The sequence below is a fragment of the Typopeltis vanoorti genome, chromosome 22 (genome assembly GCF_054136105.1).
Source record: "Typopeltis vanoorti isolate ZY-2024b chromosome 22, IOZ_Tvanoo_1.0, whole genome shotgun sequence".
NCBI lineage: Eukaryota > Metazoa > Arthropoda > Arachnida > Uropygi > Thelyphonidae > Typopeltis > Typopeltis vanoorti.
This window is the reverse complement of record NC_143570.1, coordinates 25984537-26001988: the sequence shown is the minus strand read 5'-3', so window position 1 is coordinate 26001988 and position 17452 is coordinate 25984537. Positions and strand designations below refer to the sequence as shown.

At 34.7% G+C, this 17452-nt stretch overlaps 1 protein-coding gene across 1 annotated transcript in view; it reads right to left on the bottom strand.

Annotated features, from left to right (window-relative positions):
- nompB (intraflagellar transport protein 88-like protein nompB) overlaps nt 1–17452 on the bottom strand; it is a 277618-nt gene that overhangs the window by 189645 nt on the left and 70521 nt on the right. The window contains exons 7-8 of the mRNA XM_090412432.1: nt 16883–16973; nt 14347–14451 (exon numbers count right to left, since the gene is read on the bottom strand). Coding sequence (XP_090268558.1) covers nt 14347–14451; nt 16883–16973 — 196 coding nt within the window. The remainder of the gene's footprint in view (nt 1–14346; nt 14452–16882; nt 16974–17452) is intronic.

Here is a 17452-nt window from a genome sequence, read left to right as displayed (position 1 = left end):
ATTAACTTCTTAACTCTGTACGTTCTCAGAAAACATTAGCTGTTCTAAATGCCCAACACCAAACCCATTCAAATGCAATCCATCAACTTTAAACCATTCATTCATATTTTTCCCTGGTCCTTTCAGGATGATCTCCTTAAGTCCAAATTTACATAAACTGAGTTTATGTGGTCAGGATCTGTCTATATATGGTCAAGTAAATTCACATCTGATGTGTAAGTGATCTACATCTAGATATGCATGTGGTAACCCCTTGAATATGACTGAATTAATCAATAATTTCTTTGAATTTTGCACAAGTGTAAGATTTTTGGCTCTGTTTTCATTTTCAAACTCTTACTTTTTTTATAGTAATATCTGTATATCTACAATTTAGCTTTCAACTGTTAATATATAAATGATTCTTTTTAAAACGTTCATACATTTTTTTATTTTCTTCCTTTTTGATATGTTACTCAATTTTATCCTGCTTGTAATTAAATGGTGATCACGCCCATTTTCAAATATCATGTTTACTTTTGTATCCTCAATCAGTGTGAAGATGTCATTATCAACAATAAGATAGTGAAATAACATTTTCTTTTCCTTGTGTGTGTACACGTGCATGCACATGTGTTCTTTCCATATAAATTTATGCATATATTTATGCTAGAACATGGTGCTATTAATGACATCCATATTCTAAACAGAAATTCAGCACATACTCAGTAGTATTAGCAGCTTGGTTCTTTTCTCCAAATTTTGTCCCAAGAATTTTACATTTCTGACTCATTTTCTACTCTGTTGTTTAAATCTCTAATAAAAACCAGATGTTTTCAGGTTTTATGTCAGATACTCTCTCTCTATATGACTGATCAAAAAATTCCTCTACTCTTTCCCTAAATAAACTTTCTGTGGGCTTCAGGCATGTGACAATCTGAAATATGTTCACAGCACACTATTTGAAGCTGCTTGCCATTTGGGAAGTTTAACTTTATGTTTAGTGCTAAACACTTTAACTACCCCTTCTTCTCTCTGATAATTACTACTGCCCAAATATAACATCTTAAGTTACTATTCAAAAGCAACTTATCTGTTTAGTCTTCCTCTTGATAACATCATTTATGAAAACACAATTATCTGCAATTCTGTTTGACTGAATTTGTACCAAGGGCTCTCTTTCTTGTCAAAAAACCAGATAGGGGCCACACAGATGACATAATATCTGATCATACTGTGTCATCATATCTGTGTACAGTTTAAACCAATACAAAATTCTTCCTTCCTTGTTTGTTTGGTTGGTATCCAGGTAGCCTCTTAATAACAGGATGCACATGAAGGCAAGATTGGATATTGGATCATAAAACCCCAGTCAGTTCTCCATATTCCTTACAAGCTGCAGAAGCCCTTCTTAAATATCTAGCTTTGACTGTTAAGGGACCCATCTGGAAGGCTTTATTACAGACAGAATAAAGTTTTAGTTTACATCAATAAAAGCAACATGCAGTGTATTTTCTGAAAGACTGAAATTGGCTTATAATTTTGACTTATGCAATTATAATACAAGTTCAAAAGATAAAAAGTAGCTACTCTGAGAAAGTTTTCAATTTTATACATACTCAATTTTGCACATCTCTAGTGATGTGATATACAGAGAAATATCCTTCTATTTGAAAGATGCATCTGTGAACATTGTATTTTAACTGAAAGTTTTGATTTTTTTAAAAAAATCAAACTTGCTTTGTGAATAAACTTAGGAATTCTCATATTGTGTCATATTACTCACTTTTAGGAACATTTAATAGTTATTTTATAATCCTTAGAAGCAGTAGTCTTTTAACTCAGAATTACTTGGACAATGTGTTAATTTCTTTCTACAAGTGTATAAAATAAATTCATGGAACATTTAAAACTTCACTGATTTCATGTTTTAAATTCCTGAAATAGTTGAAAGCAGTTAAGCAATAAACCACCAACACAATATTTTGATGGAAATGAAATATAATATGTGAAACATAAATGTTTGTTTACTGTTCTTTATTACAAAGAATTGTTTGTTGCTCATCAAAAATTAGCAGCATTTCCAAGAAGCTTATTTATTAATGCTATTTTCTTACTTAGTTTACTTTAAATATGGTTATGAGCTGAAGGTATTCAAATGTCTAAAAGGTTATTCTTAAATAAATATCATGGAACATTCTTGTGAAATACCATACCTCCTTGGAGGTATGGTATTTCACAAGAACTGGAATTATTCTATTACAAACATAGAAACTTTTTTTTTTTTGTACAAGCCTTCAATTTTAGTTATAATAACATTACAATTACTGAAATTATACAAATAGAAAGGAATTTATGTCAAAATTTTAAAATAAAATTAAGTTTTTTTTTTAGTGGGGAAAAAAGGAAATCAACAAAAAAAATGTATTTATAGCAAAGCAAACATCATGACACATTTTTATAAATTTATGATGTGCCTTGTGAGAGAATCTAAAATATTCCAAAAAAAAAAAAAAAAAAAAAAAAAAAGGAATAACATTTAAGGATTACTCGAGATCAGTGTTTCCCAAATTGTGCATACCACAATTTGGGAAAGCACAAGAGGAGGTATGAGTCACTGTTTTTTTTTTTTTTTTTTTTTTTCATTTTGATTAAAATTCAATATTCAAAGTGTTGCTATATTGTTGCAGATAAGAAATTTTCAATAACTGAAAAATCTAAAGGAAAGTATAAACAAAAAAAGGTGTCTCTTGACATGTGTCACATGACCTTCATTAGGGCCACATCTGGTTGAAGGCATGATCACTTTCCAACTGCATGATCAAAAACCATTTGCATTAAAAGTTTAATTCAAATAGTTCAAAGCATGCACTTTCTCTTTTAAATTTTGGAATATTGTATCTTAATTTGTAACAGTTTGGAGCAAATGTTTCACCATTTGTGTGAGCATCTATACATGTTTAATTGTATTCATGTCACAAGTTATGACAGATGTGCAGGTTTTGTGGGTGAAGCTGAGTTTACTGTACTTCTGGACCTGAAAAAAAAAAAAAAAACTGTGTATCAGGTATATGATGTGTCCTGCTATATATTCAGACATTTTTGAAGTTGATTATTCTTCTTGTGGCAGGAGTTAAAACGTCTTTAGTATAAGTCTGCACTCTATGTATGTTGCACACACATAGTAAGGGGAATATTGTATTTCTCTAAAGTAACACTTTTTCATGACAAAAATTTCTAAATAATGCTAGTGAAGGCATTTTTAGCATTAAATACAAAGAAGAAGTTAGTTTGATGTTAACCAGATTTCACCAAACGAACTTTTTTTTACAATAGATACAATTTCATTTGCCTCATATTTTTTATTATTGAAAATTTAATTTCATCATTTTTGTTTATATTGTATGTGTTTACATTGGATTTATATAACTAAACATTTAATTTCAATCATTAATTAAAAATTGCTTCACAGTGTGGACAGACTTATGTGTTCGTCGAACATGTTGTTTATTATTTTAACGGTATAATAGAACACAGAAACTAAGTAAATAATTAATTTATTAACTTGATGCTGATATTTCGCTGGTATTATAACCAGCATCTTCAGAGCACAAAAACACTGTTTGTCACAATATGAGAGACTAAAACAACATGGTGTACTTAAACAAAATTGTAGCAGCAACACAAAGACTAAAGTCCTGATTTTGGCGCCCTCTATCTAAAAAAAAAAAAAACTATCATATATTACTAGAGTCCTAGAAAAGTGCTAGTTTTTTCTTAATATGACTGTCTCCCAGATCTTCGGCAAGTTAATACAGCCATATTTGTTGAGATTTGGAGTGTGTTTTAGGACTTCTGTCGCCTCTAAGAACAATCCCTCTGATTTATATGGGTTTCTGTGTAGTACTTTTGTGTTTTTCCAGTTGATCCTGTGTGCAGGGGTATCCAGAGCATGGTCTCCTAGGCCCGACTTCCCATAATGATAATTCCGGACGTATCGTTTATGTTCGCTGATGCGGATATTCACAGTTCTTCCTGTTTGACCGTAGTAGGCTTGATTGCATGAGCAGGGTACTTGGTAGACTCCTGGATGTGATAAAGGAGGAATGCTGTTCTTGGGTGAGCGGATGAGGGTGGCTAATTTGCTACATGGTCTGAATGTAGTGCGTAGTTTATGTTTATTGAGAATTCTTGAGATCTTTTCGGATGTGCCTTTAATGTAAGGGATGGTGACTGTTTTGTTGTAGTTCTCTGTGGTGGATGGTGGGAGGGGTTTCTTAGGAGTGTTTAGTATTTTGTTTATTTTATGTGGATTGTAGCCGTTGGCCACACCTTCTTGGCCAACGGCTACAATCCACATAAAATAAACAAAATACTAAACACTCCTAAGAAACCCCTCCCACCATCCACCACAGAGAACTACAACAAAACAGTCACCATCCCTTACATTAAAGGCACATCCGAAAAGATCTCAAGAATTCTCAATAAACATAAACTACGCACTACATTCAGACCATGTAGCAAATTAGCCACCCTCATCCGCTCACCCAAGAACAGCATTCCTCCTTTATCACATCCAGGAGTCTACCAAGTACCCTGCTCATGCAATCAAGCCTACTACGGTCAAACAGGAAGAACTGTGAATATCCGCATCAGCGAACATAAACGATACGTCCGGAATTATCATTATGGGAAGTCGGGCCTAGCCGACCATGCTCTGGATACCCCTGCACACAGGATCAACTGGAAAAACACAAAAGTACTACACAGAAACCCGTATAAATCAGAGAGATTGTTCTTAGAGGCGACAGAAGCCCTAAAACACACTCCAAATCTCAACAAATATGGCTGTATTAACTTGCTGAAGATCTGGGAGACAGTCATATTAAGAAAAAACTAGCACTTTTCTAGGACTCTAGTAATATATGATAGGTTTTTTTTTTTTTTTTTTTTTTTTTTAGATAGAGGGCGCCAAAATCAGGACTTTAGTCTTTGTGTTGCTGCTACAATTTTGTTTAAGTACACCATGTTGTTTTAGTCTCTCATATTGTGACAAACAGTGTTTTTGTGCTCTGAAGATGCTGGTTATAATACCAGCGAAATATCAGCATCAAGTTAATAAATTAATTATTTACTTAGTTTCTGTGTTCTATTATACCGTTAAAATAATAAACAACAATTGCTTCACAGGTTTGTAATTTATTATAATGCAAATGATAACAAATAAATATCTTATAATTATAAAATTATTTTAAATTATAATTATAAAATTATTAAAAAATGATTATAAAATTATTTGTTTTTGAATGAAATATTATTATAACTTTTCCCAATCACCTTTGCCTGAGAAGGGATATACACATAGGTATAAATAAAATTTTAAAAGGAGTATGAAGGTACCGAAAGTTTTTGGAAAACGCTGCCCTAAATAATTTTAACACATCATAATTAGATGTCATCACAAATCACATGCAAGCCTGTTTGAGTTATATTCAAATGCAGGCAACCTGTGATCATATTTATTAATAAATGAAATGCATTCTCCTTGAATTAATTTTTTTAAAAACCTATTTTGTTTAAATCTAAAGTTTTAGTGAATTTAAAATCCATTCATTTATGCACTGGGTACAGATCCAATTCATAAATATACATGATCATATTTCCTGAAAATTTGTTGGAAGTACATTTCCAACAAATTTTCCTACTAGACTCTCAGTTGCAATCAACTCCAGTCCAGCAAACTCATTCTCATTAATAAACTACCACAAAAAAGTCCCCTAGGTATAATGCTATTCTAAAGGAGATTCACTGTATAAAACTATAAAGAGATTCAACTGTATCAGTTTCAACTGTAATCACTACTCAACTCCCTTTTCTAAACCTCCACTCTCAGCGACTATCTTCTGAAGCAACATTCACAAAGCTGCTCGTGTTCATGTTATCTAGCATTATAAGAATATTGGAGGGGTGATCTTCATTTCTAGACATTATTTCCTTGGTTGGATTATTAATTCTAGTTTTCTGACCCAAACATTTGAACATAATGCATCACAACAATTTATAGTTTTTTGAAAGCATTTCTTTCTGCTTTTTTGTTCCTTATCTAAGTTTTGGTTTTCCAAAAGATGTCCACCAAGGCTGTTCAAGAGTTTAATCAAATTTTTGATTCTTTTCCTGAGAGTGAAAATAATAAAAATACATAAAAATAAAAAATCCTTAGCCCATCCCCAAATATTGGAGTCCTGAAGTGGCTTGCAAAAAATTTCATATTTTATCTCTGGAGCAGGATTTCCAGATTATGTAAAAAATAATGAAAATGCAGAAAACAATTACATAAAATAAATAAAAATAGAAAAAAAAATCCTTGGTTCATCTCCAATATGTATTATAGGTTTGCAACCTGCTAAGGTAACCGATGTTAAGTCATTAGCCCAGTCATGAAGAAACTTCACGTGCAAACGCTATTTGTTTACACATGGATAAAGCATTAAACAAGAATTTCTTGGCAAGCTTAATTTAGGTTTACAATCTTCTGGATGTGAGTAACAAAATTATAGACCATCTTTCACCATTTTGATTCACTCTCTTCCATATATGTTGTAGTTACCTTCATTTCACGACACATCTTTTTTTATGGAAAGGAGGATGCAGGCAGAAGGTTAGAATGTGCCTAATAAAGCAATTTTTTTTAATAAAGACAGATTTCCAGAAGGGGTGCTTAAAGGTCAAAGCTGTAGAACTGAGAGGAGACCTCCACATAGATTTTAAAGGATTGTGGAGAACCGACCAGAGCTTCTGATCTAATGTCCAATCCTCATCTTGTCGTAGTGCACCCTGTTAGGTATCTACCTGGATACTGAATGAATGAGGATGGGCCGGTAATTTGGGATTTAGCCGCCCAAATTGTATTCTTATTGGGTTAAGCCAAAATATAAAATGATGAGATAACATGACAGAATTTCATGCAGGCTAGGGTGTTGCCTTCTTAAACAAGGCCCCTGTTGTTTTTGCAAGGGAACCAGGGCAAACAGTGAAAAGTTAGCTACTGTAACAAATTCTAAAACACACTCCAACTCAACATCACCAGAGTTCAAGATCGGTACTATCAACATAAGAAGCCTGAATGGCAAAGAAATGGAGGTAGCTGAGGAAATAGATAAGTACCAGATCAACATAATAGGGGTGACTGAAACAAAAAAGACAAAATGTTAAATTTTTTCTTGACAATTATTCATAAGACTATTACACTTTTTTATATAATCTTTATCAAGTAGCTTTATTTTATCCTCCTACATGTTTTGCCAATCTGTTTCTATTGGCATCCTCAGGGAATACAAACTAGTAAGCTAAAATGAAGGTTACAGACTAGGTTATAACCGATGGTTCTAAATCATACAAAAAATTGGTATTGTGCGTGACAATGTGCGTGTCTCGTTAACATGATTTATAACTGACACAAATAAAGCTACTTGATAAAGATTATATAAAAAAGTGTAATAGTCTTATAAAAAGGACAAAAATTGGTAAGATCTTTCTGAGCAATAAATACAAAATGTTATATTCAGGCAATGACAATCAAGGAAAAGAAGGAGTAGCCATAGTATTCAACACTAAATACAAGGCTAATAATCTTGAATGGCAGGCAATATCAAGTACAGTGAAGGGGGCAAATGTCAGAATGGGGAACTAAACAATGAGACTTATGTGTGCTTATGGTCCCACAGAAAGTTCTACTGATGTAGAAGTTGAGGAATTTTTTGAGGCATTAGAGAAAGCAACTGACACAATGAAAAAGGAAAAGTTGGTCCTTCTTGGGGATCTAAATCGAGTAGGAAATGACTGTCAGACATACAAAAATATTTTGGGAAAATTAGGAGAAAAGATCAAAGCTAATAATAATGGCCAATACCTGTTGGATTTCTGCTCAGGACATGGACTGGTTATTACTAACACAATGTTCCAACATAAAAATGTGCACAAATTCACATGGAGAGAAGAAGCAAGGAATAAGAAAAGCCTCATTGACTATGTTATTGTTGATAGTGATGTTTTCTCATTGGTGCTGGACACTAGAGTGTACAGAGGATTTGAATGGGATGCGATCACCATTTAGTCTTGAGCAGGATAAAATTGATTTTCATATTGAAAAGAAGAACATGTAAGAAAGTTTTAAAGCAAATAAAAGTTGAGCAGCTCTCAGATCTGAACTGTAGACTAAAATACACAAACATTCAAGAAAAAATGAAAGAGTTTGAGAACAGGAATAACCTTGGAGATTCAGTGGCAAGCCCTGAAGAAAACATTGATTGATTCAGCCAGAGGCATGTGATGAGGTTGTCTGTTAGGATAGAAAAATCGCAACTCCATGGTGGACACAGGAAGTTAAAGAGGCAGTGAAAGAAAAGAAGAAAGCATATTTAGTGGAGTCTAGAGGGGATAATGCCACTATTATAGAAATAGTGGCATTTTTATGCTTTATACTAATGCCAGGAGTATCCAGAATAAAGGAAAGGAATTGGTGGCGCTGATAGCATCAGCCTGGCCAAAAATTATTAGGATCACTGCAACGTGGTTGACAGAAGAGGATATAATAACAGGAATAGAAGTAGCAGGGTACAGCATTTTTCGGCAGGATAGAAAGGGAAAGCGTGGTGGTGGAGTACTGCTTATGATAAGTGACGACTTATGTCCTCTAAGAGTGGAGGCTTTGGAAGGCAGGTGACACTAATGATTTTGAAAGCATAAGGTGTGAGGTAGAGATAGGCAAGATGGGATATTTAGTGGGGTGTTGCTACAAACCAAGGAGCACAGTGGATGTTTAGGCAGTTGAGCTTGGCAAGTGCAAGAAGAATGATTGTTATGGGAGATTTTAACTACAGCAATATAAATTGGGGAGAGAAAGATGCATGTAGCAATAAGGGAATGGAATTTCTAGAATTCTTGAGGGACAAATATCTTAAGCAACATGTAATAGAGGGAAAAGAGGTTCAAGAGTTTTGGATTTGGTCATAGCATCAGAAGAATTGATAATAACTGAGATGACATCTCTCCCACCAGTTGGAGAGAGTGACCATGTGATTTTGACTTGGAAGATGAATAGACATGCAAGAGTATCAAAGAGACGGGAACACATATGTGGAATTATAAGGCAGGTGATTATAATAGTCTTAGACATCAACTTGGGGAAGTTTCATGGAGGGAGGAATTGGAAGGCTGCGATATCATTAGTGCTGGAGAAATTGTGAAGGAATATTTGTTAGCAGCAATAGTAAGCTGTATTCCACAAGTGAAGAAGAAGGACAAACAATATTAAACAGGAGCTGCATGTGAAAAAGAGGCTATGGAAGAGATATAAAGAGACAGGTGAAGAGCAGATACATGAAGAATATAAGACACAGGCCAGGAGGGTGACTAGTATGGTACAGAAGGTGAAACTGGAATATGAGAAGAGATTGGCCCTAAGATCCAAAGAAAATCTTAGGGAATTTTTTAGCTATGTGGCCAGTAGGAGGAGAAATGATTGTGGAAGAATGACATTGTGGGATAAAAATGGGAATAGACTGATGCAGAGGACATAGTGGAATTGTTCAATTAACACTTTATTGGTGTATTTCATCCTGGAGGAGTAAATTTTAATACTAGAGGGATAGGGTATGTTCGAGGTTTAGAGGTGCAGGAGAAGAACATGTTCCAAATACTGAATACTCTGGATGTCAGTAAAGCTGTGGGACTGGATGGTATTTCACCACGAGTTTTGAAAGAATGTGCTAAGGAACTGACAGCTCCTTTGACCTGGCTTTTCAATGAAAGTCTGGCTATGGGAAAGTTGCCCAGGGAATGGAAAGAAGGTAAGATACTGCCATTGCATAAGGGCGGTAGCAGATTGGAAGTGTCTAATTAAAGGCTAGTTTGTGTGTTGTCAGTAGTTGTTAAGATCTTGGAGAAATTAGTTAGAGACCATATACAACAATGGGCAGATGAGGGTAATGTTATCTGTGAGAGTCAACATGGATTTGTTAAGGGACGCTTTTGTTTTAGTAATATGCTAGCCTTTTATAATAAAGTTACAAGAGCAGTAGAAGAGGGAAAGGCATATACTGCCATTTTCTTGGATTCAGTGAAGGCATTCGACAGGGTGCCACATGATAAGCTGGCATTTACGTTGCAGCACATGGGTTTGAATGTCGGGTTGGTCAACTGGATTCGGGATTGGCTGTCTGATAGATATCAGACAGTTGTGTATGGTGAGGCAGTTTCAAGGAGTCAGAGGGTTACAAGTGGAGTCCCACAGGCTCAGTATACTGGGACCTATATTGTTTAACCTTTATATCGATGATATTGTCAGTGGATTGCAGGGGGATATTCAGTTGTTTGCGGATGATGTGAAGCTAGGAAGGGTTATTAGTAATAGTGCAGACATGGTAGTCATGCAAAAGGATTTGAATAAGCTAGACAGGTGTGTAAATGAATGGGGTCATTGGTTTAATGCAGCAAAATGTAAGGTCTTGAGGTTTGGGACACATCAATGGGACTCTGCATACTCTGTTGGAGGAGTTGTACTGGAGGAAGTAGGGGAGATAAGAGATCTGGGGATGATGATTGATAGAAACCTGAAATTCAAGGGACATATTGCAAAGGTGGTGAAGGTAACACAGAGGATTGCAGCAATAATGAGAAGGACGCTGACCTGCAGAGATAAAAGAGTTATCATTCCGTTGTATAAGACCCTGATCAGACCACACTTAGACTATTGTTCTCAGATTTGGTCCCCAGGATTTGAAGGGGATAAATTAACTGTGGAAAAGGTACAGAGGCAGATAGCAAAGACAGTTTCAGGACTGTACAATGTTAGTTATGAGGATCGGCTGAGGGAATGTGGACTGCAGAGTTTGGTGGATAGAAGAAGGAGAAGTGATATGATTAAGACTTTTAAACTGTTGAGAGGTGGTTACAGGGTTGACACTGGGGAGTTCTTTCGCTTGGTTGAACAGCAGGAAGGAGTGATGGCAATGGGCCATCCCTGGAAGTTATGAAAGGAAACTGTGAGCAAGAGGGTGAGGAGTGGTTTGGATGGAGGGTGGTTGAACCATGGAATGCATTGCCTGATAGAGTGGTGAGAGCAAGAACGGTCAATGTTTAAGGAGTGGTATGATAGACTTTGTGTTTCCTAGGAGGGACCTCCCATGATGAGTCTTGATAGACTTGTGTTTCCTAGGAAGGACCTCCCCTTGATGAGTCAAAAGACTCATCATGGGAGGCTTAAATAATAATAATATCAAAAGTTCCTGGCAAATAAGTCAGCTAAACACTGTGTAAAACTAGCTAAAAAAAGTCATGGGAAGACTTTGGAAACAAGATATTCTGGAGGTTGTTAAAGAAGCTCAGAAATGGAGGAAAGAGTGCTGTAAAAGGAATTAGAGATGATGAAGGTGACATAAAATGGGAGAAAAAGATATTCTTGAAGTCTTCTTCTTGGCTTTGTGTGTTAGGCAATTATTTGCCTCTAACGCTTTCAATGGTTTAAAAGGTTTTCTGCCAACCCCCTCCTGGGTCTTCCTCTTGATCGGTGTCCCTTTGGTTTATATTTCCAGGTAATATTTGGCCATCTGTCCTCATTCATTCTACGTGGTTTTTCCAGTTCTTTCTATGGTTTATGATGTCTTCTCTTATGTTAATTATGGATAATTGTTTTCTTATTTCTTCATTTCTTATCTTGTCTATTCTTTTATAGCCTACAAGCAGTCTTAGGAACTTCATTTCTGCAGCTTCCACTTGTTCCCCCCCCCAAGTCCATATTTCACTGCCATATTTTTACAATTGGTTTGGCTATTATTTCATATAGTTTAATTTGGGTTGTTCTAGACATCTGTTTATTGAAGTGTCTCTTCAAAATTCCAATGACGGCTAGGAATTTTTGCTTTTTATATGCAATGTAGATTTCTCCATTGGAGCTTATGTAATTTCCTAGATTTTTAAATTAGTTCACTTGTTCTATTACTTTGTTGTGGATGACTAGTTTGCATCTTTTAATTTCTTTACCTTGAAATGCTATTGATTTCGTTTTATATATTTCATGTCATACTATTCTATTGTTTTGTTCAATATGTGTAGATTTTTCTGTAATTGGTTTTCATTTTCAGCAAAAATAACTTGATCGTCAGCATATATAAAATGCTGGTTAATTCTTTATTTCCTATGATTTTGTTTTTCCTCCACTCTCTTGAAATTTTTTCCATATATTGAAGAGTATTGGTGATAATCCGCTTCCTTGAATGAGACCTGTATTGGTTTTAATCCTTGAAGTATGGAGTGATTACTTCGAAAAATTGTTACATGAAACAAGCAGTGATGACAGTACAGTGGTAAAACACTCAACAGGAATGCAGTTAGGAATACATATCCATAATTGAAGTAGAAAAAGCCAACAAAAGCCTGAAATGCAGAAAGGCAGCAGGAATAGATGATATTCGACCAGAAATGCTCAAGTATAAAGATATAAAAGTCTTATAGTGGCTGCACTGCATAGTCCAGAAGGCCTGGACAGAGGGACGAATTCTGGATGATTGGAGCAGAGCTCTCATAGTATAAAAAGGGAAATAAAACAATGTGAGAATTATAGAGGTATTTCTCTACTGAGTGTTCTTGGTAAGTATACTTGAGAAATGGTTGAGAAGGATTGTGGAAGAGAAGCTTGGTGAAGAACAAGCTGGATTCACGGCCAAATAGAGGATCAGATTTTCACTTTACGACAAATACTTGAGAAATCATGGGAATATAACAAAGATTTGTATTTAAGTTTTGTAGATCCATTGGAAAAGGCATATGACAAAGTGTCAATGGGACATTATATCAATCAATACTTAGTCTTTATTGGAGTTGTAAGTCACCAGTAAGAATTAAAGGAAGTACAGGAAGATGGTTTAATGTTACATCTGGTGTCAGACAAGGATATACATTGTCCCCTTTGTTATTTATTGTCTGTATGGATCACATTATGAAGGAAAGCAGTATTAAACCTGATATCAAAATTGAAGATGTTAATCTCTGCTTTTTACTTTATGCAGATGTTATACTTCTAAGTAAATCTGCTACAAGTCTGCAATATTCCCTGACTAAATTGAATAACTGTTGTAATAGATATGGTATGAAGGTCAGCAATAACAAGACAAAGACAATGAAAATAGGCAGAAACATTGAAAATATAGAAGAAGGTAAAACATTTCAACTACTTAGGCATGATTTTTAGTGAAGATGGTAAATTAAATATGGAAATAGAAAACAGAATCAACAAAGCTTGTATGGTAGGAAGTGAACTGAATAAATTTATATGGAATAAGAGAGAATTAGTCAAAACACTAAATTAGCTATATTCAAGACAGTGTTCAAACTAATTTTAACTTATGGATCTGAGAGCTGGGTCAGAAATAAAACACTTGACCAAAGACTAGAGACTGCAGATATGGGAGTCCTGAGAAAGATTAGGGGCATGAACAAATGGCATCAATGGAAATATCATATTAAAAACGAGGATATTAGGAAAGAATTTGATGTTGTCAGCATCCAGGAATGTTAGCAGAGTTCATCTGAGGTGGTATGGTCACTTAAACAGAATGGGAAAGGAAAGATTAGCAAAACAAATATTCTTGCCCATTTGGCAGGAGAAAGACCCAGAGGAGGACCAAGACATAAGCGGATTGATACAGAAAATGTGCCTTAGAAGATCGAAATACAAGATCTGATAATGTCGGAGTCTTGACAGGTAACAGACTGATTTGGAGGAAAATTATAGATAGGAAGTTAGTAATGATGTAAATTTTTCATGTAGTACTATCATATTTTGTACACCCCTTGATGGTATATGTCAGGAATTTGATGATGATGAGATTTCCACAAAGGATCATTGGTAAAATTAAATTTGAGGATTTTTAGTCAGCTTTTCTGACAGAGAATGAGAGAAGTGAAGAGGTGGGGAGGGGGATGTTAGAATGCAGGACCTTGAAAATGCATGTACACTTATTCCAACCAATTCCATGAATGAGTGCCTCATATTATCCATGCAGAAAAGAGATCTAGGTGTAAACCTTGTCTAAGATGGAGCTTTATTATTTATATGTGATATTTCAGGAATTGATTTTTCCTTTGGCAGAACAGGAATCCAAAACATACAGATGGGTATATGGCTTACAATTTGATGTCTTTAAAATCATGCTGAATAACAACACACTTATCAAAACTGAATAGATACTACAAAGAGGATGACAATAATGTGTATATTCAAAAATATGCAATCCACAGAAATGCATTCATTAAGAGGTCTAGGTTATTACATATTTTCTGATAATATTAAAAATAATAAATAAAACTTACAGAGTATGTAAGATCCATATTTGGTGTACTTTCAACAGCTAACTGCTCTCTCTGCCTTGTCAGAGCTCTCTCTTTACTTGCTGCCTCTTTCGCTTTATCCAAAGCCTGAAATGTTTAAAAAAAAAAAATGCCAAAAATATTTAAACTATTAACATAAAAAAATAAATAAAATATTTTATCACCATCTAATCTCCAACAATGGCCATACGCTATTTGGCCACTGCTGGATTAGGTGATGATGATTTTTTTTTTTAATGTAATCCCATCCTGCCCATGGAAAGATCAACTTTCTGAATAAATAGTTTTCCCAGCTGGGAACAGTACTGTTCCCAGCAGTCATATTTCTTCTAAACATGGAAATGAACAAAATGTGGATGAAGTAGAACACATTCTTTAGCTGGTAGAACATAGTCCTACTACAAGCACACAAAGAATTTCTGCATGTATCGGTTACACATTCAAGAGTATAGTGAACATTACGTGAGCAACGTTTGTATCCATTTCACATACAGCGGATGCAACACCTTCTCTCAGGAGATGAAGGCAGTCAATTGGAATTTTGTTGGTAGGTAAATGCTAATTGCCAATCGATTCCATTAATACTATTCATTGATGAAACTGCTTTCATCTGTCACGGTATCAACAACACCCATAACTGGCATTGGTGATTTAGCAAAAATCCACATACCACTGTGGACACAAATTTCCAACATCACTTCTCTGTAAACGTGTGTGTGTGGGGGGGGGGATGTATATGATCAATAATTGTTTAATAGATGATTTGGCAATAATTGCCAAATCATCTTATCTTAAATGGTTCCATTTATCTACAATTTCTGCAAAACGAACTTCCACTACTATTGGAGAATGGTATGTTCTTTGAGCATGACAGAGCTCCTGCACATTATAGCCATCAGGCGACACAATATCTAAATCAAACTTTCCCTGAATGATGGATCAGCCACAGTGGTCCTGTTCATTGTCCACCATGGTCTCCAGACTCCACTTCCTTACATTTTGGTTTATAAGTATGGATGAAATGCAAAGTATACAAAGAAAAGGTAAATACAACAGCCGAATTGATCACATGCATTATGGATAATGCTGCCCTCATAAAAGAAAGTCAAGACAACCTCAGAAGAACAACATACTATTACGACAAGAGTTGCAAAGTGCATTGAGATTAGAGGTGGAATTTTTGAACATTTTTTATGAACTGTAAATTACAGTATATATATATATATCAATTATTTGCGTTTTGTCATTCAAAAAGTTAATAAATACAAACAATGAGTCATTTATCATTCTTTAATACCCTCTCATAATAGCTTTTTACATGCCAGTTTCAAAAAACTGAGATACAGCTGTTTGAAACCAAACCATCTAATCTTATGATTAGATGGTTTGGATATGATAGCATCTGGATTTTATATGAAAAATAGTTGTTACTGTACCCAAACTTAGTATTTACCATAAGGCTACTTGCCCCTAGCTCCTTAGAGTTTCTAGCACTTGCTCCTCCATCACTTCAAGATATTGCAGATATTGCTCTGGTGTAATGTTATTATACAATCTTATATGACCTACTTTTAGGTATGCAAGGAGGATTTACAAAATGATGCTTTTCTTGTTTGTGAAATGTTCCATCGAAATACCATTGACAGGAGAGACCTTCAAAGAAAGATATGCAAGGCATGCTTACTTACGAAGTACTTATAAGCATACTTCTAAATTGTGTATTTTGAACTATTTCCTTATTTACTATAAAAATCTAACAAAACATCTAAGTAGCTGAATTTTGGCTGTTCATATTCATATTTTTATACAAATTATTACCTATGAGATGAATTATAAACTTATAACTTCCCCCCCCCCCCCTCCAAAAAAATATCAACAAACTTTTTTTAACTTTTGTCAGCTTTAATTTACTTTTAACATTTAATTTTACTTTTAAGCTGACCATTTGAACATTTTGGTTATAGATCCATAATGTCATATTTATGTCTAAGAAAATTTTTAATTAAATACAGGTAAACCACTAATTTCCAGCACCCTTGATACCAGTGCCTTGCCTGATTAGCCATTCTGCCAGACCAACAAAGGTTCATATAATAATAATTCATGAACACACCTCTGACCCACTAATTATATCTTTTGTATGTTTCTGAAGCATCATGGACTGCTAAAAACTTAAATATTAAATGTAAATTAAATGTGAATTAAGCTGATACAGTGCAAGTGGATGTGGACTTGCTTATGTTTGACACTATACCATTATCACTATGAAATGGCCCTTGCTTCTAAACCTTAGCTATGGTTAAATGTAAGCAAACTAACCTAAGAATCATCAAAATCAAGAGATCACTATCAAAGTTCAGTAACTTTCTTAGGTGATTGTGGGAATTTCAAGTATGCTCTCTTAATTTTGTCCAGACTAAAGGAGGTGCCAAACTATCTGTTGCCAGAAAATAAGTGGTGTACCTGTAGCACTTTTTTTTTTTTTAACAAAATCAACAAACAAAAAACTAAGTCTCACCAATCGCAATTCTTTACGATAAGCAGCAAGACAGCTTTCTTCCATTAATTCTGTCACTTTCTTTTCCAACTGTTTCAAGCGTTCTTCAGGGCTGCATGAAAATAAATTGTAAAGCTATGTGTTTTGAATTTAACATCTTTGTCTCTTCAGTAAAAATATTATATGCTCATTGGAATAATGCAACAAAACAGTTTAAATTTAGATCCATAGTTAAGCCTATGGCCCTCGGATACGATCAAAACCAAATTTTTACTCAGAACTGTAAAATGATTGTAAAAACAATAATTTGTAAATACAACACAATCTGTTAGATATGGAATGAAAATATCTTCTGAAAAACAAAAATTATGGCATTTAAAGGATGGGAACCAATAAGTAAATTGGTTCCCATTGTTGCGTCGCTTTTTTCTTATTACAACTATTTTCAACCCTTGTGCTATATCTCCGTAATACACTCAATCGGGAATCACGTGGTACTTCTGAGGGACAATGGAATTTCTTCGAGATCAAGGCAGTACCAGTGTCTGGGATTTACCTCTCGTAAAACACCAAGAAATTTATTTGTTTCGC